Below are 23,938 nucleotides of genomic sequence, written 5' to 3' on the forward strand. Positions count from 1 at the left end.
CAAGGTGTACCTACAATGAGTTTATACAAAACATCACTTGAATGTTTCAGTTTCTTATTCAAGCTTCTTGCCAAAACAGAGAAATCAATCCTCACAAGCTTGAAGAACAAAGTTGAACGCAACTACGGACCAGTTCCTAAAGTTAGCTTGTTGTTGTCCTAGTTGGGTTGTAACTTTGTGATTGTACTTATTGTATCTCCTAACTTGCTTAGCTAGAAGCGTTGATTAGGAATCCTCTTGTAAATCCGTAAACTCCTTGAGTTTATGTTGTGACTAGGTTTAGTCATAAGCAAAAGCATTTGTAATTGTAGAGTGACAAAATGGCTTGTGGTGAGAGCATCACAAGTTAGTAAAAGTCTTTGTAACTAGGAAGTCACAAAGTAGCTTGTGGTAAGAGTACCACAAGTTAGTTGAGTAAATTCTTTGTAATGGAGTCATTACAAAGTGACTTGTAATAGGTTTTTACAGGTTAGTGAAGTTGAAAGCCTACAGGTGTAGATCGTGGTTTTTTGATCCCCTTGTGTGGGATTTTTCCACGTAAAAATCCTCTGCCTTATTTACATACAGTTTTATTAGCATTCTCAACAGAATCTAGTAGAGGACCAGGTACTCTACTGTTTGGTGGACACACACAAACTAACAGTATGAATTTGTTCATCTATCATCGGTGGTAAGAAAACTCTCTTATACATATCTCTCTCAATTTTAAACTTGAGAGAGAGAATGGAAATGAATCAGTTGATAATGGTGATTGTATTCGTGGTGAAGATACTGGGTTGGGAGAGAGATAGTAGAGAGAGAACGTGAGTTTAATAAAATTATATACAATACTGGTATTATTGGAGAGAGAATAGAAAGTATGAGAGAGAAAAATATTTCACAACGTATTTAATACTTTAACAGTAGGAAGTGACCATAAATACATAATTTGCTATAAAACCTAAAAGGTAGATATAGAATATAATTTTAGAAAAATATATTTATTTATAATAAATAAGGTGTAAAAATTTGCTATATGAGGTAAAAATTACAACAAAATATTATCAAATTTAGTTTATACTCAGCGCAATTATATTCTGTTGTAGAAGGTTATTTGTCTTATTTTTAAGTTACTAATTTATTTGTTAAAATAATCACCTTTAATAACTTTTAGGGTGACCTAATAGTGTATCGGAAATTGACATTTTTTCTTAAGGATTGATATTAATAGTTGAGTATTTACTTGTAATAGAATATGTAGCAAAAGCTTTTGCTTCGGTTACTTTATTATCTTGATGTTGTTACTGTTTCTTTATAGTTAAATCTTTCTATAACAACCTCGTTTGTTTCGATATTTTTTGGTTGTTATAGTGAAGTGTTGTTATAAAGGACATATCTTATAACATAATATAAAATTCGGTCCCGAAAAAAACTTGACTTTTATAGTGAATGTCTATTATATAGGGATGCTATTATAAAGAGGTTTGAATGTATTATATTTCTTTTCATTAATCTGAGGATCTATCAGACATAACTTCTCTACCTTCACAAGGTACGTAGAGGTAAGGTCTACGTGCATACTATCCTCTCCTGACCTCACTTGTGGAATTATACTAAGTTTATTGTCATTGTTGTAGAATACGTAGAGCCCGTTTGGCCATAAAAATTCACTTTTTTCAGAAATATTTTTACTTTTTTTCCGAAATTAGTGTTTGGTCATAACTTTTCAATTTTCACTTGAAGATGAATTTCGGAATTTTTCAAAAATTTGAAAAAGCTCCAAAAAGCTGTTTTTCAAAATTCATTTAGTTCACTCCCAAAAATTAAAAAATAACCCAAAATTGTATTCATGTCTAAATACAACTCTAATTTCTAAGTACCACTTTCACTTGAATTTTTTCCCCACTTTTTTCCAAAATTTTACAATTCTTATGTCCAAACGCCCACGTAGCAAAAGAGAAATAATTCAGTTTGATAGCACCTTTAATTTGTTTTGGATAAAAAAGAAGTTATCGTATTCAAAATCTTTTTTATACTTATTAGTTCGAAATCGTCCAAATTGAATGTACTGTTATATATATATGGGGATGTTCATTTAGTACTCTATTGTAAATAAGCTTCCTGAAGAAGCTTATCCATATGGGACTCCGTCGTAAATATGGTTATCTATTTAGTACTCTATTGGAGATAAACTTCTCATTTCGGTACTCCGTTATGGATAAATATTACCCCTGGCAGAAGATTATATATATCTGGTACAGTAGCAGCTTACAAGCAACTTACAAGAAGCTTCTACAGCAGCTTGCAGTAGCAGCTTACAAGCAACTTACAAGCAGCTTACACAATAGCTTGCAGTAGTAGCTTACAAGCAGCTTACACAGTAGCTTGCAATAACAGCTTACACAACAGCTTCCTTTCTTCTATAAATAGAGGAGATTTTAGTTCATTATGTACATGAATTTGAAGTTGAATAATAAATCTCTCTCTCTCTCTTTACGTGTCTTCGGTTTCTTTACTTTAAAGTCTTTATTTTATAACACGTTATCAGCATGAGACTCTGCCATCTCGAGCAAATACTTTGAAAGTATCAAAGGTACGAACTTTCTTTTTATAAATAATGTCAAATCTTTCTAGACGTTGTCGTATTGGATATATCAGGCAAAAGCTGCATGTCTTGGGTGCTTGATACTGAAATTCATCCTGATATGATGGGTCTAACAGACATCATCAAAGATAAGTTATGCGTTTTACTTGCTATGTATGCTACTGCCATTAAAATAAAATAAAAAGGTACTTAGGAACCTAGTAAGCGAGCCATAATCATTAGACGAGACTCTGGAGTATTTTCTGAATTTTAAAATACTATAATTTGTATATTTTTATGTTCCAGTTTTCACTTACTCGTTTTCGAATTAAGATTTTAATTTTACTCCAGAAGAGTAATATTGCATAGGAAACTATAAAGTGGATGACATTGTTAGATCCACTTATACTCCAGCAGAGTTTGCAAGAAATATACAACCACCAGAAGTGGTTATGTTTCGTATATCTCATTGTAACTAAATTTTTATTAACCATCAGAAGTGGTATATGCCTATGGCCACAAGAAGTGATAATTTAGGCTTTTAATGGTTACAATTGAAGATAAGCTAGAGATATATTCTCTATAGTACATGCATGCCTTAATTTGCTCCTAAAGTAGCATTATCGTAAAAGAGCATGTAAGATATCACACGATTTGTGTGATTAATGCGCATTCAGATAATTATGTTCCGTTCCCAAAAGGATGAAAACTTTTGATAAATATTAATCCATTTCCTGAAGTGAATGTGACAACATTAATAAAGCTCGTAAATATGAGTGCGCTATTAATATAAATATATTACGATTCATCTCCAGAAGAGATAATATGATTGAGAGAATATATACTCAATATTTCCTATTTTAAATTTGCTCTTTAAGTAGTAAACCAATTGAATTTTTCTCCTGAAGTAGGAAAATATTATGAAAGTGTGTCTTTTTGTGCTTAAATAAAATAATAAGCTATTCAAAGTTATTTTTTTAGACATTTTCATTCCCTGGAGTGAATCAAGAAATACCACAACTCACCTCCTGAAGAGGTAGAATAACAAAGGATATAAATCTTGTTTTTGTGGCATAAAGATCATTGTCGCACATACCCGTTATACGTAAAATATCTTGAAATTTTTTATTAAATATCATTCCAAGGCAAAAGTATTCTTGTAGAATGCTTTATACTACAACCACATCAGTACATTATGGTTAGTTATTGAGTTCCCCGAAGGAAATAACAATTCGTGTATCTTTTCTTAAAGGACGCAATGACTATGTGGTTACCGCATTGATACAAAATATTCAGATGTTAATGGTAATTCTCCTTGAAGGAGATATTTGTCACGAAGTTAGTAGTAGAATATTAAAATTCTTAATTTTCGTCATTTATAAATTTAGAATTGGCTTTGTATTGTCTATTTGATTATGATTTTCTCTCATGACACCAGAAGTGTTTGAGCAATATTTGGTAGTACAAAATTTATCAAAAGCTCCCGAAGAGCTATTTGTTTGTCTAGAAGACATATGACACCAGTAATGTCCGATAAATATTAGATTGTGGATAATGAATGAAGGCTCTTGAAGAGCTTATATATAAATATGTCATTCATAGTATATGATTATGTTCAAAACACATGTTGTAGTAAACTTGAAGTTTACTAATACAAATGACAATCATACTGAGACTACAAATGATTGCAAGATTGAAAATCTTCATGTTCCCACAATCATAGGGGTAAATATGTATGTCAGAAGTTATCCGCCTTATTCTTCAATTTGTAATACATCATGTATCACAGTAAACCAGAAGTTTCTAATGCAAAACAGCTAAAGTAAATCAGAAATTTACTTATACAAAAGTAGCCACAATAAACCAGAAGTTTACTAATGCTAAAGTAGTCACAGTAAATCAGAAGTTTACTAATGCAAAAGTTTATGCCATAGTGAACCAGAAGTTTACTAAGAGATAGCACATGCCATGATAAACTTGAAGTTTTCATTTGCCATTTTTAAATGAGCTATTTGAGAATTCAGATAAGCATATACTGAAGAACTAGAAGATTCTTCAAGAATTCTCTTGTGTTGCTTGTTCTCATAATAAATTGATTATACCAGCTAAAGTTGGGACTAAGACCCCTGATTCTGAAATATATAAAGGGTGAATATGGGCCCATTTACCTATCATGTGAACATCTTATAGATGCATATATAAGATGGTTACATGTGTGTTCATTGTCAACCTGCAGTTTGACATTTGAAATTGTTTTTCTCAACTAAGAGCAAAACTTTCAAATTATGAAATCAAAACAGTTCATCTTGATAATGCTGGTTTATATCCAAGCTAGTTTAGCATTGAATACCTCCTATTAATGGCTAAACCATTGCTTATGAGAACAAAGCTTCATGTGTTGGTCTAAGATTTTCTAAATTGCATATAACAACACTTGTATGCATCAGACCAACAATATATAATAAGTCTTCGCCTCACAATTGGTTTAGGATCAGAAACCAAATATTTTTAATATCTTTTGATGTGTGGTATATGATTAATTTCGCTACCACAATGCACAAAGATATATTTTTCAAAGAAGATTGGAGATATATGTTAGTTTTTTTAACATTTTGGGGATGAATAAACAGCTGAAAAATATGCTATATGAATCGAATTATCATTAATATGATCCCCACTTAGAAGATAATTCAAGTAAAATGCCAGAAGCATTTGTTGATCCAAAATTAAATATTATATTTCAGCTGCAAATGCTCCTATTAAAATTTAAAGTCCCTGAAGGATAGAGTTTACTGTACGCATGAAGCGTGGTAGACCAATCGGTTCAAAAGGTAACAATCCTTGAAAAATAAGAAGGAGATAATGATCAAAATGATCATAATGAGGAGAAAATGAGCTCTGGAAGAGCCCATGACATAACATCATGAAACTCCAGAAGAAGTTCAGGTACTTGAAACTAAAGAAAGTGATGAGATCTCAACAAGTTATGTCGCTTGCGAACCGATGTGAAATGATTGTCGTCGATATATTTGATATAATATAGTGCACAATATTGTAAAAGATTGTGAGGATCGAACCTGTAGTCCACACACCTGAAGATATCATGCTATTTAAATGCAAGTCATAACATATATGACTCATTTGATTAAATCTCTATAAAGATCCCTGAAGGATTTAAAATGCCTGAAGCATATAGTTCAAAGTCTCGAAAAATGTACTCGATCAGATTACAAAGGTCTTTGTTCAGTTTAAAGGAACCCGGGCGCATGTGGTATAATCACCTCAGTGAATATTTGCTGAAAGAAGGTTACGTAAGTTATTTGTCCATGTATTTTATAAATAAAAAATGGCTTCAGAACTTGTTATACTTGATATTTATGTTGATGATATAAATCATGTTGGAACTCCAGAAGAGCTCCAAAAGGCAATTGAATATCTTAAGAAAGAATTTGAGATGAAAGATCTTGGGAAGACAAAACTTTGTCTTGGTCTGCAAATTGAACATTTAGCATATGGGATCTTTATCCATCAATCTGCCTATACATCAAAGGTCTTAAAACGCTTTTACATGGACAAAGCGCACCCATTGAGTACATCAATGGTTGTTCGATCACTTGAAGTGGATAAGGATTTGTTTCAACCTCCAGAAGAGGATGGGGAACTCCTTGGTCCCGAAGTACCCTATCTCAGTGCAATTGGTGCACTAATGTATTTTGCTAATGCTACAAGGCCTAACACAACATTTTCTGTTAATCCTACATGGATTAAGGACCCGTTCTTACCTCCAGAAGAGAATGATGAACTCCTTGGTCCAGATATACCCAAGTCTTTGTACTGTACTCTTTTTTCCTTGCTTGGGTTTTTGCCCACTGAGTTTTCCTAGTAAGGTTTTTAATGAGGCAGCTTGCAATGTATATTATTAGTGTACTCTTTTTCCTTGACTAGGATTTTTTCCCACGGGGTTTTTCCTAATAAGGTTTTAACGAGGCACATAATAATGAATATCCAAAGAGGAGTGTAATAAAAATATTATTGTGGATGTCCATTTATTACTCCACTGTAGATAACCTTTCTGAAGAAGATTATCCATTTAGTACTCCATTGAAGTTTTCTACAAGCAGCTGATGCATGCAAGTTGCAAGGAACTCAATGAAATGACTTGTAGCAGCTTCTTGGTTTGATGAGAGTAATTTAAATTGATCTGAAATAGTGGTGGATAATATTCTCTACAAACTCAACTTTTTGAGAAGATGGTATACAAGATTGGAATGCGGAAACTCAAATATTTGAAACAAGGTTTTAATCAGGGGGAGTAAAATACGCGATGCACTCTTTTTTTCCTTACTAAGTTTTTTTCCCACGGGGTTTTCCTTATAAGGTTTTTAATGAGGCACCTAGCAGTGCGTATTACTAAATATGTGTACTATTTTTCCTTCACTAGGATTATTTTCCACGGGATTTTTCCTAGTAAGGTTTTAATGAGGCACATTATCTTTTAATGAACATCCAAGGGGGAGTATTATAAATGTGTGTGTGTGTGTGTGTGTGTGTGTGTATATTATGGATGTTCATTTAGTACTCCGTTGTAAATAAGCTTTCTGAAGAAGCTTATCTATATGTGACTTCGCCGTAAATATGGTTATCTATTTAGTACTCTATTGGAAATAAGCTTCCTGAAGAAGCTTATCATTTCGGTACTCTGTTATGGATAAATATTACCCCCGACAGAAGATTATCTATATCTGGTACAGTAGCAGCTTACACGCAACTTACAAGAAGCTTATACAGCAGCTTGCAGTAGCAACTTACAAGCAACTTACATAACATCTTGCATTAGTAGCTTACAAGCAGCTTGCAGTAGCAGGTTACACAACATCTTCCTTACTTCTATAAATAAAGGAGATTTCAGTTCATTATATACATGAATTTGAAGTTGAATAATAAACCTCTCTCTACTTGTCTTCGATTTCTTTACTTTAAAGTCTTTATTTTATAACATGTACTACGTAGTTTAGCTTGACTCGAACCTAACTAAATTGAAAGCGGAAACACTACTATTATGAATAATCCATACTTGGATTGAAATATAGTTAACTCCCTTAAAAGTTTTGGGTAGTTTGAAGTTTTATGGGTTATGCACTTTACTCCTCAACTATGTTTAATGGCACTTGACCCCTACTGGTTTGTATCCAATAAAATCGATATAACAATTTCCAATACTGCCAAACATAATTAAATATTTAGTTCGAAGCGCTTTGTCATTCAAAGTGAAATTTTTTGATACTATTTTAAATTAATTGAATATCAAAATACTATTTTGCCACATGTATACTTAAAATAGATTTTTATTTTTACTTGTAATTTTACACATATAAAGAGAAAATATTTTTTTTTCTATTATACTCATAGTATTTATTACTTATTTCAAATCATTTTCTCAAATCAAATAAAATATGCATCAATTAATGTGGGTATCATGATAAATTATGCACTTTATTTATTAATTCTTAAGGGGCGTGAAAAGTCAAAACGTGCCAAGTAAAAGTAAACGGATGGAGTAAAAAACAAAAATTAATAAATAAATAGTAAAGCAAAGATTGAAGCAAGAATTTTACTATGTCACTAGGCGTTGAATATTACTGAATTTACTGATAATAGGTTGAATTAAGTTCAAATTGTTTAGTATCTCAATAAAAGTGCCTGAATCTCAAGGTCATTTGGTTATTGGGATTTGAAAAATAATTTCTGTAAATTTAGTAATACTTTATGCTGCATTTGGTTATCGTTATTTTTTTTTAGCTATAAGCAAAACTGATTCCATAATTTTATGCTACAATTCTGATATTGTTTTATACAAATCCAGCATGTGTTAACGTACACGGTTATTAATTTTATAGGGACCAAACACTTAAGATCAAATTAACCTTGATTTATATTTTTATTTTTATTTACTTTAAAGCAAGTGTAATTTAATAGTAGTATTACACAACATATATCTTATGCAAGGAACCAAATATAGAAATATTTTCACAAGATAATTTAATAAATCTTAATTCATGTATTGCAATTATTACATTAAAAGTCATACATTATTTTATTTACTAACCAAAACTATCCCTAAATGTAAAGTTTTTTTTTTCTTTTTCTTTTTTGATGAGATAGAAGAATTAGACCAAAAAAGGAGAAAATAAAAGAAAAAATAAAGGATCGGTTGAGGGGGAAGTTTGACATTTTCTGCCAAGTATTAGGGCTAAAGTGGTCAATAAATCTTCTAGGGCAAATTACATTTCACCTCCCCCAAATGGCAAAATAGATCCATTCACATCTCCAAAAGTTCAATTTCCCCTATTATACACCTCGGCTCTGTCCTCATGCAAATCTAATATCCCAGTGAGTTTCAACACTAAAATCCCTTCTTTCAATACATTTTTCACAATGACCCATGAATTTTCTTGAATTTTAATGTTTGACCAAGAACTAAATGATGAACCCATGTTGTTGTATTATGTTTGAGAATAAGTTGTTTTATGTTGATGGGTATTCTTGATTAAGTGTTATTTGATTAGGTTTTTTTTTTTGGCTTTAAACTTTTCTTGTTTGATTATGCCTGTGGTTTCTTGATTATTGCTATATTCCAAAGACTTCAAGTTTATGTGTTAATTGGGAATGTAGCTTGATTTTCATTTGGGGTTTTTGTTTTTATGTTAATTATGCTATTGGTGACTTGATTATTGCTTCTTAATATTCCAAAGACTTTATAAACACTAGGCAAAATAACCGACTGTGCTGACGGGAGGTAGCAGGTATCCGATGAAATAGTCGAGGTGCACACACGCCACACGCTGGTCCAGTCGTCCAGACACCACCGTCATCCAAAATATTCCAAAGACTTCAACTTCATTTGTTAAATTGGGAATGTAGCTCGCTTTTCATTTGGAGTTTTTGTTTTTAGCTTAATTATGCTATTGGTGACTTGATTATTGCTTCTTAATATTCCAAAGACTTTAGAAGCACTAGGCAAAGATAATTGACTGTGCTGATGGGAGGTAATAGGTATCCGATGAAATAGTCGAAGTGCGCACACGCTGGTCCAGACACCACTGTCATCCAAAATATTCCAATGACTTCAACTTCATTTGTTAAATTAGGAATGTAGTTTGATTTTTTTTTGGGATTTTTGTTTTTAGCTTATGCTATTGGTGACTTCATTATTGCTTCTTAATATTCCAAAGACTTTAGAAATAATAGGCAAAGATAACCCGTATTTATGCTGATGGGAGGTAGCAGGTACCTGGTGAAATAGTCGAAGTGCGCACACGCTGGTCCAAACACCACCATCATCCAAAATATTCCAAAGACTTCAACTTTATTGGCTAAATTGAGAATGTAGCCAAATTTCCATCAGTGGTTTTTGTTTTTAGCTTAATTATGCTTTTAGTAGCTTGATTACTGCTTCTTAATAGTCCAAAGACTTCAACTTTAAATGTTAAATTGAGAATGTAGCCAAATTTTCATCTGGGTTTTTTGTTTTTTTAGCTTAATTATGCTTTTGGTGACTTGATTACTGCTTCTTAATAGTCCAAAGACCTCAACTTTAAGGTTAAATTGAGAATGTAGCTAAGTTTTCATCTGGGGTTTTGTTTTATCTTAATTATGCTTTTGGTGACTTGATTATTGCCTCTTAATATACCAAAGATTTCAGCTTTATTTTTGTTAAATTGGAAATGTAGGTTGATTGTCATCTGGGGTTTTTATTTTTATCTTTATCATACTTTTTGGTGACTTGATTTTTGCTACTTAATGTTCCAAAAGACTTCAACTTTACTTGTTAAATTCGAAATGTAGCTTAATTTCATGATCCCATTAATTTATTTTGTCAGGTGCTTCCCATTATCTGCGCTGCATAACAAAATTTCTTTGGTGTTTTTGTTTTTTGACTTTAAACTTAGCATGTTTGATTATGCCTATGGTTATTTGCCTATTGCTTCTCAATGTTCTAAAGACTTCAACTTTCTTAATTGATTTGGATATATAGACTGATTTTCATGGTCCAATTAATTTTTTCTGTGTTGCATACTATTTTTTGTGGTGTATGACAAAGCTTTGTTCTTGTTAGTTGGTTCAATATTTTCAGTTGAAGTTTTTATGCGGGCCTAGCGATGGCCTCCAAGAAAATAATTGCCATTTGTCAATCTGGAGGGGAGTTTGTGACCAACGAAGATGGATCTTTGACATATGTTGGTGGGGAGGCGTATGCTCTAGACCTTGATAACCAGACACTTCTGAAATATTTTAAGCAAGAAGTAGCGGAAAACTTTGAGTGTGGTATTGATGGAATGACGATTAAGTATTTTCTCCCTGGGAATAAGAAGACTCTCATCACAATATCTAAAGATAAAGACCTCAAGCGTATGATCAACTTCTTCAAGGATTCTGAACAAGTAGAGGTGTTTATAATTGTAGAAGAACCCGTTGCTCGAAGTACTCCAAATGTGACTGCCAGTAGGTATTTACTTCTCTTTATATTCAGTTCCATTTGTTCATTTTGCTTCCTCATGCAAATGTCAAAACTTGAGTGTTTCTTTGAATCTGTTTTTGATTTCCTAAATATCTTTATGACTTTCTTAACTCTGAAGGTCGAGCAGGACTACTGTGTCGGAGCCTCCACTTACCCCTGCTAACCCCGTGGATATGGTCGATCCTGATGATCTGCTTCAAGCCCCAGTTGATACTAGCCCCCTAGCTGTTTATCCAAGTAGCAATAGCAATGATGAGAAGCATCGCAAAGCAGCTATGCAGTGGGAGAATGCAATTACTGGCGTTGGCCAAAGATTTAACAGCTTTTCTGAATTCCGTGAAGCTCTACATAAGTACTCGATTTCCCAAGGATTCACTTATAAATATAAGAAAAATGAAAGTCGTCGAGTAACTGCTAAATGCAAGTCGGAAGGTTGTCCTTGGTCAATATATGCTTCGAAGTTGCCTACCACCGAGCTAATATGTATTAAGACAATGAACCCGAAGCATACATGTGAAGGAGCTGCAGTAAAAGCTGGGTACCGGTCCACAAGGGGATGGATGGGAAATATAATAAAGGAAAAGTTGAAGTATGCTCCCAATTACAAGCCAAAGGATATTGCAAATGATATTGAGCGTGAATATGGCATTCAGCTGAACTACTCTCAGGCAAGACGTGCCAAAGAGAAGGCAAGAGAGCAGCTTCAGGGTTCTTACAGAGAGGCATACAGTCAGTTACCTTTATTATGTGAGAAAATTGTAGAAACTAATCCAGGTAGTGTTGCTACAGTTGCGGCAAAGGATGATTCGAGCTTCCATCGTCTATTTATCTCATTTCATGCCTCATTATCTGGTTTTCAACAAGGTTGCCGCCCTCTTCTATTCCTTGACAGCACTCTTCTCTATGCAAAATATCAAGGAACTTTGTTGGCAGCCGTAGGTGTTGATGGAAACGATGCTGTCTTTCCTTTAGCCTTTGCGGTTGTAGATGAGGAGACCAAGGACAACTGGCATTGGTTTCTTTCAGAACTTAAAACTGCTGTCTCAATGTCCTGTCCTATAACATTTGTTTGTGATTTCCAAAGGGGCATAAGGGAGTCATTTAACGATATATTTAATGAAGAGGGTTACCATGGCTATTGCCTGCGCTATCTTGCAGAAAAATTGAATAACGATTTGCAAGGACAGTTTTCTCACGAAGCTAGACGTCTTATGATCCAAGATTTATATACTGCTGCTTGTGCCCCAACACTTGCGAGCTTTGAACGTTGTGCTGAGAATATAAGAGCAATCTCACCTGTTGCATACGATTGGGTCACTCGAAGCGAGCCCGACCATTGGGCGAACGCCCTTTTTGGTGGGACAAGGTATGGCCTCTTGACATCCAACATTGGGCAGCCTTTTTATGATTGGGTTATGGAGGTGAATGAGCTGCCGATAGTTCAAATGGTCGATGTATTACGAGGGAAGATAATGGAATTGATCTATACTAGGCGTGTTGAGTCCAGTCAGTGGGCTACGAGATTAACACCGATGAGCGAACAAAAACTTCAGAGCGAAACCTCAAAAGCAAGGTCACTTCAAGTATTACCCTCACACGGGAGCACATTTGAAGTTCGTGGTGGTGAGTCTGTTGACGTAGTTGATATTGATCAATGGGATTGTAGTTGCAAAGGTTGGCAACTAAATGGGATGCCTTGTTGCCATGCTATAGCTGTTTTTGAATGCATAGGAAGGAGTCCATATGATTATTGTTCCAGATACTTCACAACCGAGAGTTACAATGTAACATACGCTGAATCGATTAACCCCATACCTAACCTGGAAAAACCAGCAAGTGGTGAAATTGATGTGGCAATTATTATTACTCCCCCACCAACCAAACGTCCACCTGGCCGACCAAAGATGAAAAAGGTCGACGCTTTTGACATGGTTAAACGGCAGATGCAGTGTAGCAAGTGTAAGGGCCTGGGTCACAATAAGAAGACATGCGGGTAAGCTTACTCAACTCTTCTCTGATGAAAGTGTACTAACAATATCAAAGAAACGGATGCATTGCACGTATATCATTTAATACATACTCTTACCCACTGCATGATGCTTAATTAGTCAATGATGGCGTATCCTGTGGACCATCTGCTATCATCTATGCTTGTTTCTTCATTTTTAATGGGAAAGGGGTATGAGGATGTATTACCATATAATGCATCGAGAATGACAGCGTTGTCTCATTCTGGTATAGTTGGATAGTGTTTCTCCATTTCACTGTCATAGACCTATTAGAGGGACTCATTCTACTTGGCGAGAATGGATTTGCTTGTGCTTATCAAAAAGTTGCAGTATCATGAGTCCTTCTCGGCCTGTAGTTCTTTGTACAGTGATTCAGAAATAATACTTCACAACGACTATAAATCTTGCTTGTTTCCAGTTAGTCGTAAAGTTGTATGTATTGTTGCTGCCCTTTAAATCTTTGAAGAAATGCATTCTTCTCGGCCTGTTTGATTTTGATATCATTGTCTGCAAATATTGCTGTCTATAACTGAAAAGTACTTCGTCTTCTTGAAACAGGAAGCTAAATCAGATCGAAGAACCAGATCCTCTACTTGTTACGGGCTTGGTAACAGAAGACATTGAAGGCACAGAGTGAATTTTTGGTATCTTTGTTCGCTATAAGTCACGGGTTCGAACCGTGGAAACAGCCATTGATGTTCTATATTACACCCCTTGGGGTGCCCCTAAACCCTACATAAACACAGGCCTTGTATATTGAACTGCCCCTTTTTTTTTGTTCTCTAGAGTTAAAAGTTAAATTTCTTAGATACTTGTTTGACAGATATCTTGTGGTTAAGTTGATGGAAAACCTGAGTTAGATCTTTGATTAAAGAAATAATCTGTCATCTCGTTTAGATAATTATAGAAGGAAATATCGTTATTCAGAAACAGTCTCTCCACTTTCACAAGGTAAGGGTAAAATCTGCTTACAAAATACCTTTTCCAGACCCCACTCATGGGATCTCACTGTTGTTGTTGTTGTAAGGAAAGATCGTTATTCAAAATATACATATTGGCTGGACGCATATATGTGCCTCACTTACAGCTTCGTTGCATATGATCCGAGTAAAGATCTGTGCTTTTGTTTATTTGCCATGTCTCGTTCGTAGGAATCTTGTCCATATTACGCGCGATATAAGGCCTTATACGGACCTATTCTACAGAGGAAAGTATTCTAAATAGTAAAGCCGGAGCTCGATACAACTGTACATTATACATAACACAACACATTATACCGCGGACACATGAAATGAAACACAACCAGATACCAGAAAACCAAGTACAGACAATAGACAAAAAGAAGTGAAAAATAGTGAAACAGACACCCACAAAAACAACCCTACCCCACCTAATTATATACTACCAGAGTGTGTGCGCGCGCTTCTAGTAGATGTTTCTCAGTCAACTTCCTCCATTTTACTCTCCTCAATACCCTCTTCTTCCAATACAGGCATCTCAGTATCATCTCCACTGGCTTCATCTTCCTCAACACTAAGACCTAACTTCAACATCCTATGAATCCTCGCAGCAAACGCGTTCGGATCATCAAGACTGAAACCAGATGTCAACAAAGCAGTCTCATACAGAAGCAACACCAAATCTTTAACAGACTTGTCATTCTTGTCAACCTCAGCTCTCTTTCTCAACTCCTCCATTATGCCGTTGTCCGGGTTGATCTCCATCGTCTTTTTACTCGACATGTAGGCGCTCATACTGCTGTCCCTTAATGCCTGTGCTTTCATTATTCTCTCCATGTTTGCTGTCCAACCATATTCTCCAGTTACTAAGCAGCACGGAGAGTCAACGATCCTGTCGGAAACTACCACTTTTTCGACTCTGTCACCAAGAATATCTTTGATGACTTTACATAAGTTCTCAAATGATTTCTTCTTTTCTTTCTTTTTCTGCTTCTCTTCTTCTGTTTCTTCAAGTTCCAGCCCTTCTTTAGTGGCAGATACTAGTTTCTTTCCGTCATATTCTTTCAATTGCCCGATAGCATACTCGTCGATTGCATCGACCATGTAGAGAACTTCGTATCCTCTCTTCTTGAGCTTCTCGAGGAACGGAGAGTTTTCGACAGCTTTCTTGCTCTCACCAGTGATGTAGTAGATGTCCTTTTGTCCTTCTTTCATACTCGTGACGTAGTCCTTCAAACTAGTCATCTCATCACCGCTCTTTGTCGAGTGGAACCTGAGAAGATCAGAGAGTTTGGTTCTGTTTTGGACGTCTTCGTGAATGCCCAACTTGATGTTCTTTGAGAACGCTTGGTAAAATTTGTTGTAATCCTCTTTGTTCTCAGAGATCTCAAAGAACATTTCGATGCATTTCTTCACAAGATTCTTCCTGATAACCTTCAAAATCTTGTTCTGTTGAAGCGTCTCACGTGAAATGTTGAGCGGAAGATCATCAGAATCAACTACACCCTTAACAAAGCCAAGGTAATCGGGAATGAGTTCTTCGCAATTGTCCATTATGAAAACTCTACGAACATAGAGCTTAATGTTGTTAAGCTTCTTCCTCGTGTCAAAGAGATCAAACGGAGCTCGCTTTGGAACAAATAGGATCGCCCTGAACTCGAGCTGCCCCTCAACAGAGAAGTGTTTCCAGCGAAGCGGATCCTCCCAATCATTCGTTAGACTCTTGTAGAACGAGCAATACTCCTCCTTTGTCACTTCTTCAGGCTTACGCAACCAGATTGGTTTCTGCTTATTGATTAGCTGCCATTCATGAGTCACTTCCTTAATCTTCTTTTTCTTCTTTTTGTCCTTCTCCTTATCCTCGTCGACCTCTTCTACCTCCCCTTCTTGTTCCTTCTTGCCTTCCTCGTCTTCATCATCGCTAACTTCTTTCTCGACAGTCTTCTCAGTCCAGAGGTAAATCGGATAGCTAATGAACTCGGAATGTTTCTTTACAAGATCCTTTATTCTCCTCTCTTCCAAGTATTCCACCTGCATAAAGTACAAAAAACATATTTACTTGAGATTAAGAACTTCAATATACCAAATATAACAATTGTCACGGATTGTTCTATCTCCTCACAACAACAAACAACAACGACTCTGCCTCAGTCCCAAACAAGCGGCTCCGCTTATATGAATCCTCATTGACCATGTTAATCCATTTAAAGTATTTAAACTCATTTCAGGTCAATGTTATACAAAAACAAAAGTAACAATAAAAATAATGTTAAGTAGTAAAAGTTCTTTATATTTTCTGAACGCATAAATCTCTAAATCTCTGGAAGGCTAAACAGCTCCTAGAAAAGCATAGGACGTAAAGTAGAAGTGCTAACATGACCAAAAGCGATAACATTACAACAACATATTTTCAACTAATAAGTATCGTCCAAGAAAATGGAACAATCAACAATATTGGTACCTGATCTTCCTTCAAGTAGAGGGTGATCTTGGTACCTCTCCCCAGTGGCTCGCCATTGACATCACGGGTGACAGTGAACGATCCACCAGCCTGCGACTCCCATACATACTGTTCGTCGTCGTTGTGCTTGGTCGTCACCACAACTTTCTCAGCCACAAGATAGGAAGAGTAGAAACCAACACCAAACTGCCCAATCATACTAACATCAGCTCCGGCCTGTAATGCCTCCATAAACTCCTTTGTTCCAGATCTCGCTATTGTTCCCAAATTGTTCACCAAATCTGTGCTCAAAACACAATCTTTTTTCAATAACCTTATTCTGATATTGTTTTCTTAAGATCATAACACATCAACAGAGCTCATATGCAGGACAATTGCAAAGCACTAAGATCAATTTAAATCGCTATTACAAGCAGTGGCGGAGCCAAAATTTTCATCAAGAGGTGTCAAAATATAAATAATTAGATACATTAAAAAGTCAAGGCGGTCAACGTATAGTAAACATACATAAAATAAAAAAATTATATAACAATATAGTGTAATTTTCCGGCGAAGGGGTGTCGCTTGACACCCCTTGGTTCAATGTGGCTTCGCCACTGATTACATGCAATCAGAGGGAGCACATGTAACTTGCCGCCTTCTCTGTTCCACTTTATGTGACACGACTACTATTTGAAAAGTCCACCACTTTTTCTTTGACCACGAAATGTTTTAAGTACTTTTTACACATTTTGAATTGTTAACTATTACTATGACTTACAGAGTTGGACCTATATCGTAAAGAGAGAGGTCACCGGCACCCAAAAAGTTCGGCAACAATTCCATGCATACATGTATATGCCTTTAGAAAATAGTGATATATTAGTAGTGACATGCTATATACAAAGATTTTGGTCGAATGCAAAAGTGAACCCGCAACCTTCAAATCCTGAGTCTGCCTCTGATTATGTATAATGCTTTTATGTTGTTTCTGAATATGTAGTAAATTTTATTTCATAAAACTTGAAAATTCTATATCTGAATTCACATCGAACATTAAGTAATTCGATAACTGATAAACATAGTAATTAATCTGCTATTACAGGTTAAACCTACACTAATAGTGTAACAAAATACTTTTGCGCGCCATTCATTCACTTCATGATCAACATACCTGCTTTAGTCATACCGATACCACTGTCAATTATGGAAAGCGTCGTCTTATTCACCTTATCAGGAACAATCCTAATAAAAAGCTCAGGCACTGCATCAAGTTTGCTTTTATCCGTCAAGCTCTCAAACCGAATCTTATCCAATGCCTACACAAATTCCACCAAATATATTCAACAAATTCAGCTCAAAAAATAATCCAATCAACAGCCAAAACAACACATAACTTTAAACTGCAACATAATTAAATAAGGGCAGCCCGGTACACTAAGCTCCTGCTATGTGCGGGGTCCTGGAAAGGGCCGGACCACAAAGTTCTATAGTACGCAGCCTTACCCTGCATTTCTGCAAGAGACCGTTTCCACTGCTTGAACCCGTGACCTCCTGGTCACATGGAGCAACTTTACCAGTTACGCCAAGGCTTCAATAATCGCAACATAATTAAATAATATGTCTTTATCTAACAACAACAACAACCCAGTAAAATCCTACAAGTGAGGTCTGAAAAAGATAGTGTTTACGGAACTTACCCCTGCCCGATGGAGCTATGTCTTTATCTAACTACTTAAATATTTAAAATGATACGATTGTTGCGGAAGCCAAATGTATATAGTGTGAATAAGTCACAACTACTATACCAAAAATTATGACAGCCACCAAATAATAAATAAGACAATAAAACAACAATAAAGGGAACACCAGAATTTACGAGGTTCGGCTAATTTTGCCTACTCCTCGGACACAACCAATATTTTATTCCACTCCAAAAATACAAGTGAAATAATACTAAAGAGAGAAGATACAAATGCCTTAAACAGATGAGAAGGCAAATGAGAGGTGTGTTTCAATCCTAAACATTAGGCCTTCTTTTATAGGGGGAAAATCCCCCCAAAATTCAAGAGCCCACCGATGTGGGACAAATTTGCCAAACTTCAACAAATCTCCACCTTGGCAAAATTCCACATCTTCAATTTTCTCTCAATAACAAATTTTGATTGTGTCTTCATCTTTAATCTTCAGTTTTCAACAATGTTGATCAAATCCAAACAATGTTGAAACTTGACCGCAGTCACCACCTTTGTCAGCATATCAGCAGGATTCTCTGTAGTATGAATTTTCTTCACCGTGACTCCACCTTCTTCTATGATTTCTCGTACGAAATGATACCGAACATCAATGTGCTTCGTCCTTGCATGATACACTTGGTTCTTCGCTAATTGAATAGCACTTTGACTATCACAAAAAATTGTGATACCTTTTTGTTCAACACCAAGCTCCTTTAGCAATCCTTGAAGCCAAATTGCCTCTTTCACAGCCTCTGTAATAGCCATGTACTCTGCCTCTGTTGTAGACAAAGCAACTGTTGACTGCAAAGTAGACTTCCAACTAACTGGTGCCTTTGCAAAAGTAAACACATAACCAGTAGTTGATCTTCGTTTGTCCAGATCACCCGCAAAATCTGAGTCACAATATCCAACTACAGACTGATTGTCTTCCTGCTCAAAAACTAACCCGACATCTACAGTATTATGAATATACCGTAGAATCCACTTCACAGCTTGTCAATGCTCCTTCCCTGGATTGTGCATATATCTGCTAATAACTCCAACAGCTTGTGAAATGTCAGGCCTTGTGCAAACCATTGCATACATCAAGCTACCAACAGCATTTGTGTATGGTACCTTTGACATATACTCTCGTTCAGCTTCATCCATTGGCGACATAGTAGTACTTAGCTTAAAATGGGGAGCAAGTGGAGTACTAACTGGCTTAGTCTTGTCATCTATGCCAAAACGTTGTAGTACTCTCTTCAAATATTCTTTCTGAGATAAACAGAGTTTCTTTGAACGTCTATCTCTAATTATCTCCATGCCAAGAATTTTCTTTGCCTCACCCAGATCCTTCATCTCGAACTCCTTCTTCAGTTGAATCTTCAACTTATCAATTTCTTCCGAATTCTTGGAAGCTATCAACATATCATCAACATATAGGAGAAGATATACAAAGGAACCATCTTTAAGCTTGTGCAAATACACACAATGATCGTATTTGCTTCTCTTGTACCCTTGCCGCAACATAAACTCGTCAAATCGCTTGTACCATTGTCTAGAAGATTGTTTCAATCCGTACAACGATTTTTCAAGTTTGCACACCATATTTTCTTTTCCAGCAACTTTGAATCCTTCTGGCTGAGTCATGTAGATTTCCTCCTCCAAGTTTCCATGTAAAAACGCAGTTTTTACATCCATCTGAACTAGTTCCAAATCCAATTGTGCTACCAAAGCCAACATAATTCTAATGGAGGAATGTTTTACAACTGGAGAAAACACTTCATTGTAATCAATTCCCTCCTTTTGAGCATATCCTTTGGCCACCAATCTTGCTTTGTAGCGAACATCTACTTGGTTAGGAAATCCTTCCTTCTTTGCAAATACCCATTTGCACCCAATTGCCTTCTTTCCCTTCGGGAGATTGACCAATCTCCATGTATGATTCTGATGAAGGGACTGTATTTTATCATTCATGGCAATCCTCCACTTATCTTCTTCTGAACTTTGGACAGCGTCTTTATAAGTGGTAGGAACATCATCAGCTACAATTGAGGTTGCACAAGCAACCGTCTCAATGAGACGAACATGTTTCGTTATTGTTCTTTTTGGCCTGCTGGTTGCTATTGATTCAAGTTGTTGTTGAGGTTCCTGAGTTGGAATCTCCTCTACTGGCTCTCCTTCCAGAGGGTAATCTTCATTTGTTTCCTCATCTGCTTCTTGTGTAGGAAAAATAAATTTTCCCTCAAACTCCACCTGCTTAGAAGCACCTTTATTTTGTTTGGTGTCTTCTGTTACCTTATTTACCATAGCAGATTCATCAAAGGTAACATCTCTGCTGAATATTACTTTCTTTGTCATAGGACACCATAAGCGATATCCTTTGACTCCAGAAGTAATTCCCATAAAAATAGCCTTCTTTGCCCTTGGATCCAATTTTGACTCCGTCACATGATAATATGCAGTTGAGCCAAACACGTGCAAAGAGTTATAATCTACAGCAGGTTTTCCATACCATTTTTCAAATGGTGTCTTGCCATCAATAGCAGCAGATGGTAGACGATTAATGAGGTGGCATGCATATGTAATTGCCTCAGCCCAAAATTCTTTGCCCAAGCCAGCATTGGACAACATACACCGTACCTTCTCCAGCAAGGTCCGGTTCATACGTTCTGCCACTCCATTCTGTTGTGGTGTATGTCTAACAGTGAAGTGTCGGACGATGCCATCATTTTCACAGACCTTATTGAAATGATCATTTTTGTATTCACCTCCATTGTCTGTGCGAATACACTTGATCCTCCTGCCTGTTTGATTCTCCACCATCGTCTTCCATTTGAGAAAAATTCCCAACACTTCATCTTTGCTCTTCATTGTATACACCCATACTCTTCGGGAAAAATCATCAACAAAGGTTACAAAATAGTGCTTCCCACCCAATGAAGGTGTTTTGGAAGGACCCCAAACATCAGAGTGTACATAATCCAAAATGCCTTTAGTATTATGGATCGCTGTACCAAATTTAACCCTTGTCTGTTTCCCTTTAACACAATGCTCACAAAACTCCAAGTTGCAAGCCTTTACTCCTTTTAACAATCCTTGATCTGATAGAGTTTTCAAGGATTTTCCTCCAGCATGTCCCAAGCGCATGTGCCATAGCTTGGTTGCTTCTGCCTCTTTGTCGTCACTGGATGTCACTGTCGCTGTCCCAATAACTGTACTGCCACGATAGTGGTACATATTATTATTCTTCCGATTAGCCTTCATTACCACTAGTGCACCGGAGCATACTCTCATCACTCCATTTTCTGCAATGATTTTGAACCCTTTTGATTCCAGGGCTCCCACAGAGATGAGATTCTTCTTCAAATCCGGTACATATCGAACATCTGTTAATGTTCTGATCATTCCATCATGGTTCCTTAATCGTATTGAACCAATGCCATATGAGGTAAGAGGGCTGTTATCCGCTGTGTGGATGACTCCATATTCTCCTTCTTGAAATTCCACAAACCAGTCCCTGTTGGGACACATATGATGGCTACAAGCCGAGTCCATCAACCATATGTCTGATGATGTTAATGACTCTGTTGTAACTAATGAGAAGTCTGAATCATCACAATCAGCTACATTTGAATCCATAATGGCCTTTCCATTGTTATGTTTGGCCTTATTCTTCAACTTCGGACAGTCTTTCTTCCAGTGCCCCTTTTCTCGACAAAAGGCACATTCATCTTTGCTGGGTCTGGATCTTGACTTGGATCTTCCCTTCTTTGTCCTCGTTTGATTTTGAGGACGACCCCTCACAAATAGTGCTTCTCCTTCTCCGCCCTTCTGTTTTTCTCGCTTTCTTTGTTCATAGCTGTACAAAGCCGAACAAACTTCTCTGAGAGAAACTTCGTCATTTCCATGGAGTAGAGTAGTTTCAAGGTGCTCGTACTCATCAGGAAGTGACGCCAACAACATCAAGGCCAAGTCACCATCATCATAAGTTGTATCCATATTTTGCAAATTTGTGACCAACTTATTGAAACTGGTGATATGTTCATTCATCGTGGTACCAGGAACATAGGTGAAGTGAAACAGTCTCTTCTTCATGTACAATTTATTTTGACTGTTTTTCTTCAAAAATTTATCCTCCAGTGCTTTCCATAATTTACTTGCAGAAGTTTCCTTTGTGTATGGATATTTCTGCTCTCTAGCAAGGTAGGATCGAATGGTACCGCAAGCAACACGGTTGATAATTCTCCAATCTTCTTCTCCAATAACATCTGGTTTCTTTTCTTCAATGGCCAGATCTAGCCCTTGTTGAAAAAGGACATCTAGAACCTCGCCTTGCCACATCCCAAAATGTCCGGACCCGTCAAAAATTTCTACCGCAAATTTCGCATTTGACACAATTCTTGTCATAAGCGAAGATGCCAATGATGACGTATTGTTGACACTTGATGTAGATTCTTCTTGTTTATTGTCTCCCATATTTGACACAAATATTATTTAATAGCTGACGACACAAATCAAGATTATTTCCTTTCTGATGTAGAAGATCAGACTAAGCTGCAACTACAGAGCATACTCAGACAGAACCTTGACTCAGTTACCAAGATAAATCTTTTCTGATGTGGAAGATCAGACTATGCTGCAACCACAGAGCATACTTAGACAGTACCTTGGCTCTGATACCAATTGTTGCGGAAGCCAAATGTATATAGTGTGAATAAGTCACAACTACTATACCAAAAATTATGACAGCCACCAAATAATAAATAAGACAATAAAACAACAATAAAGGGAACACCAGAATTTACGAGGTTCGGCTAATTTTGCCTACTCCTCGGACACAACCAATATTTTATTTCACTCCAAAAATACAAGTGAAATAATACTAAAGAGAGAAGATACAAATGCCTTAAACAGATGAAAAGGCAAATGAGAGGTGTGTCTAAATCCTAAACATTAGGCCTTCTTTAATAGGGGGAAAATCCCCCCAAAATTCAAGAGCCCACCGATGTGGGACAAATTTGCCAAACTTCAACAACGATAACACACTTCAATATGTAATCAGAGCAGAGCAGACAAAGATCCTGAGCTCGATCTCACCGTCAGCTCGTCTGCTATTACTAATATAGAACTTTTACGTACTAGGCTCATGAAAATATATCAGGTTCACGCGTGAGGAGTCATGTTGAAGACATAATTAAGTAAATAAACTCTAACAGTTTAAACTTTTAAACAAAACTTACATCAGAACAATTGCTGATTAGTTCACGTAGGAAAATCTCCTTATTAGTGTAGAAAGTATTGATAATTAAACTCAGTAGCTGATTGATCTCAGCTTGAAAAGCGAAAGTCTCACTCTCTCCCATATGTACTTCCGCCATTAATTTTCTTCTTCTTTTTTCACCAAAAAAAAGTGATGGATTTGAACAAGAGAACAGTGAGAACTGAATTTTTTTGTTTTTTATTTTTGGAAAATGAGAAAATGGAAGTGATTTGCTATTTATATGGAGGTGATTAAAAGAGTCGGTTAGTTTTTTTTTTTGAAGAAGAATGTAGAGAGATTTGGAATATGTGAATGTTAATCTGATTTCGCGCTTCTGGAATTGTGTACACGTATAAGTAAGTCGTATTCGGCGAATGCGACTTATACGTCGCGTTAATGTTTTTTCCCATTATGGATTACTGTTTTGAATTTCCTTATTTATAATTACATATAAATTTCCTTTACCTT

The 23,938-nt window shown here is 36.1% G+C and overlaps 2 protein-coding genes across 4 annotated transcripts; one reads left to right on the top strand and one right to left on the bottom strand.

Moving 5' to 3' along the window:
- Positions 1–8,860: 8,860 nt before the first annotated feature.
- On the top strand, positions 8,861–14,020 carry LOC104238473 (uncharacterized). Of its 3 annotated transcripts, XM_009792831.2 has the most exons (4): positions 8,861–8,953; positions 10,680–11,069; positions 11,200–13,074; positions 13,649–14,020. In XM_009792831.2, the coding sequence occupies exons 2-4, from the start codon at positions 10,723–10,725 to the stop codon at positions 13,725–13,727; spliced, it is 2,301 nt and encodes a 766-aa protein (XP_009791133.1). In that variant the 5' UTR covers positions 8,861–8,953; positions 10,680–10,722; the 3' UTR covers positions 13,728–14,020. The 3 variants fall into 3 exon arrangements, with proteins under 3 accessions (XP_009791133.1, XP_070021328.1, XP_009791141.1); XM_070165227.1 differs by lacking the exon at positions 8,861–8,953 and having other exon boundaries at positions 8,960–11,069; XM_009792839.2 differs by lacking the exon at positions 8,861–8,953 and having other exon boundaries at positions 10,977–11,065.
- Positions 14,021–14,287: 267 nt separating this feature from the next.
- On the bottom strand, positions 14,288–23,684 carry LOC104238508 (heat shock protein 83-like). Its single transcript, XM_070165497.1, has 4 exons — positions 23,451–23,684; positions 17,664–17,808; positions 16,511–16,791; positions 14,288–16,080 (listed from the first exon to the last, which is right to left on the bottom strand). Exons 1-4 carry the CDS (start codon positions 23,586–23,588, stop codon positions 14,530–14,532), a joined length of 2,115 nt encoding a protein of 704 aa, XP_070021598.1. The 5' UTR covers positions 23,589–23,684; the 3' UTR covers positions 14,288–14,529.
- Positions 23,685–23,938: the final 254 nt, after the last annotated feature.

Source organism: Nicotiana sylvestris, chromosome 12 (assembly GCF_000393655.2).
Source record: "Nicotiana sylvestris chromosome 12, ASM39365v2, whole genome shotgun sequence".
NCBI lineage: Eukaryota > Viridiplantae > Streptophyta > Magnoliopsida > Solanales > Solanaceae > Nicotiana > Nicotiana sylvestris.

What these genes read in the sequence shown, in the direction of transcription:
- LOC104238473 (XM_009792831.2), top strand. Translation starts at nt 10,723, where the DNA reads ATGGCCTCCAAGAAAATAATTGCCATTTGTCAATCTGGAGGGGAGTTT. An exon ending in CCAAATGTGACTGCCAGTAG is followed by an intron (nt 11,070 to 11,199) that starts GTATTTACTTCT and finishes TTAACTCTGAAG; the next exon opens with GTCGAGCAGGACTACTGTGT. An exon ending in CACAATAAGAAGACATGCGG is followed by an intron (nt 13,075 to 13,648) that starts GTAAGCTTACTC and finishes TTCTTGAAACAG; the next exon opens with GAAGCTAAATCAGATCGAAG.
- LOC104238508 (XM_070165497.1), bottom strand. Translation starts at nt 23,588, where the DNA reads ATGGCGGAAGTACATATGGGAGAGAGTGAGACTTTCGCTTTTCAAGCT. An exon ending in TAATCAGCAATTGTTCTGAT is followed by an intron (nt 17,809 to 23,450) that starts GTAAGTTTTGTT and finishes GAATTTGTGTAG; the next exon opens with GCATTGGATAAGATTCGGTT. An exon ending in TCTACTTGAAGGAAGATCAG is followed by an intron (nt 16,081 to 16,510) that starts GTACCAATATTG and finishes TACTTTATGCAG; the next exon opens with GTGGAATACTTGGAAGAGAG.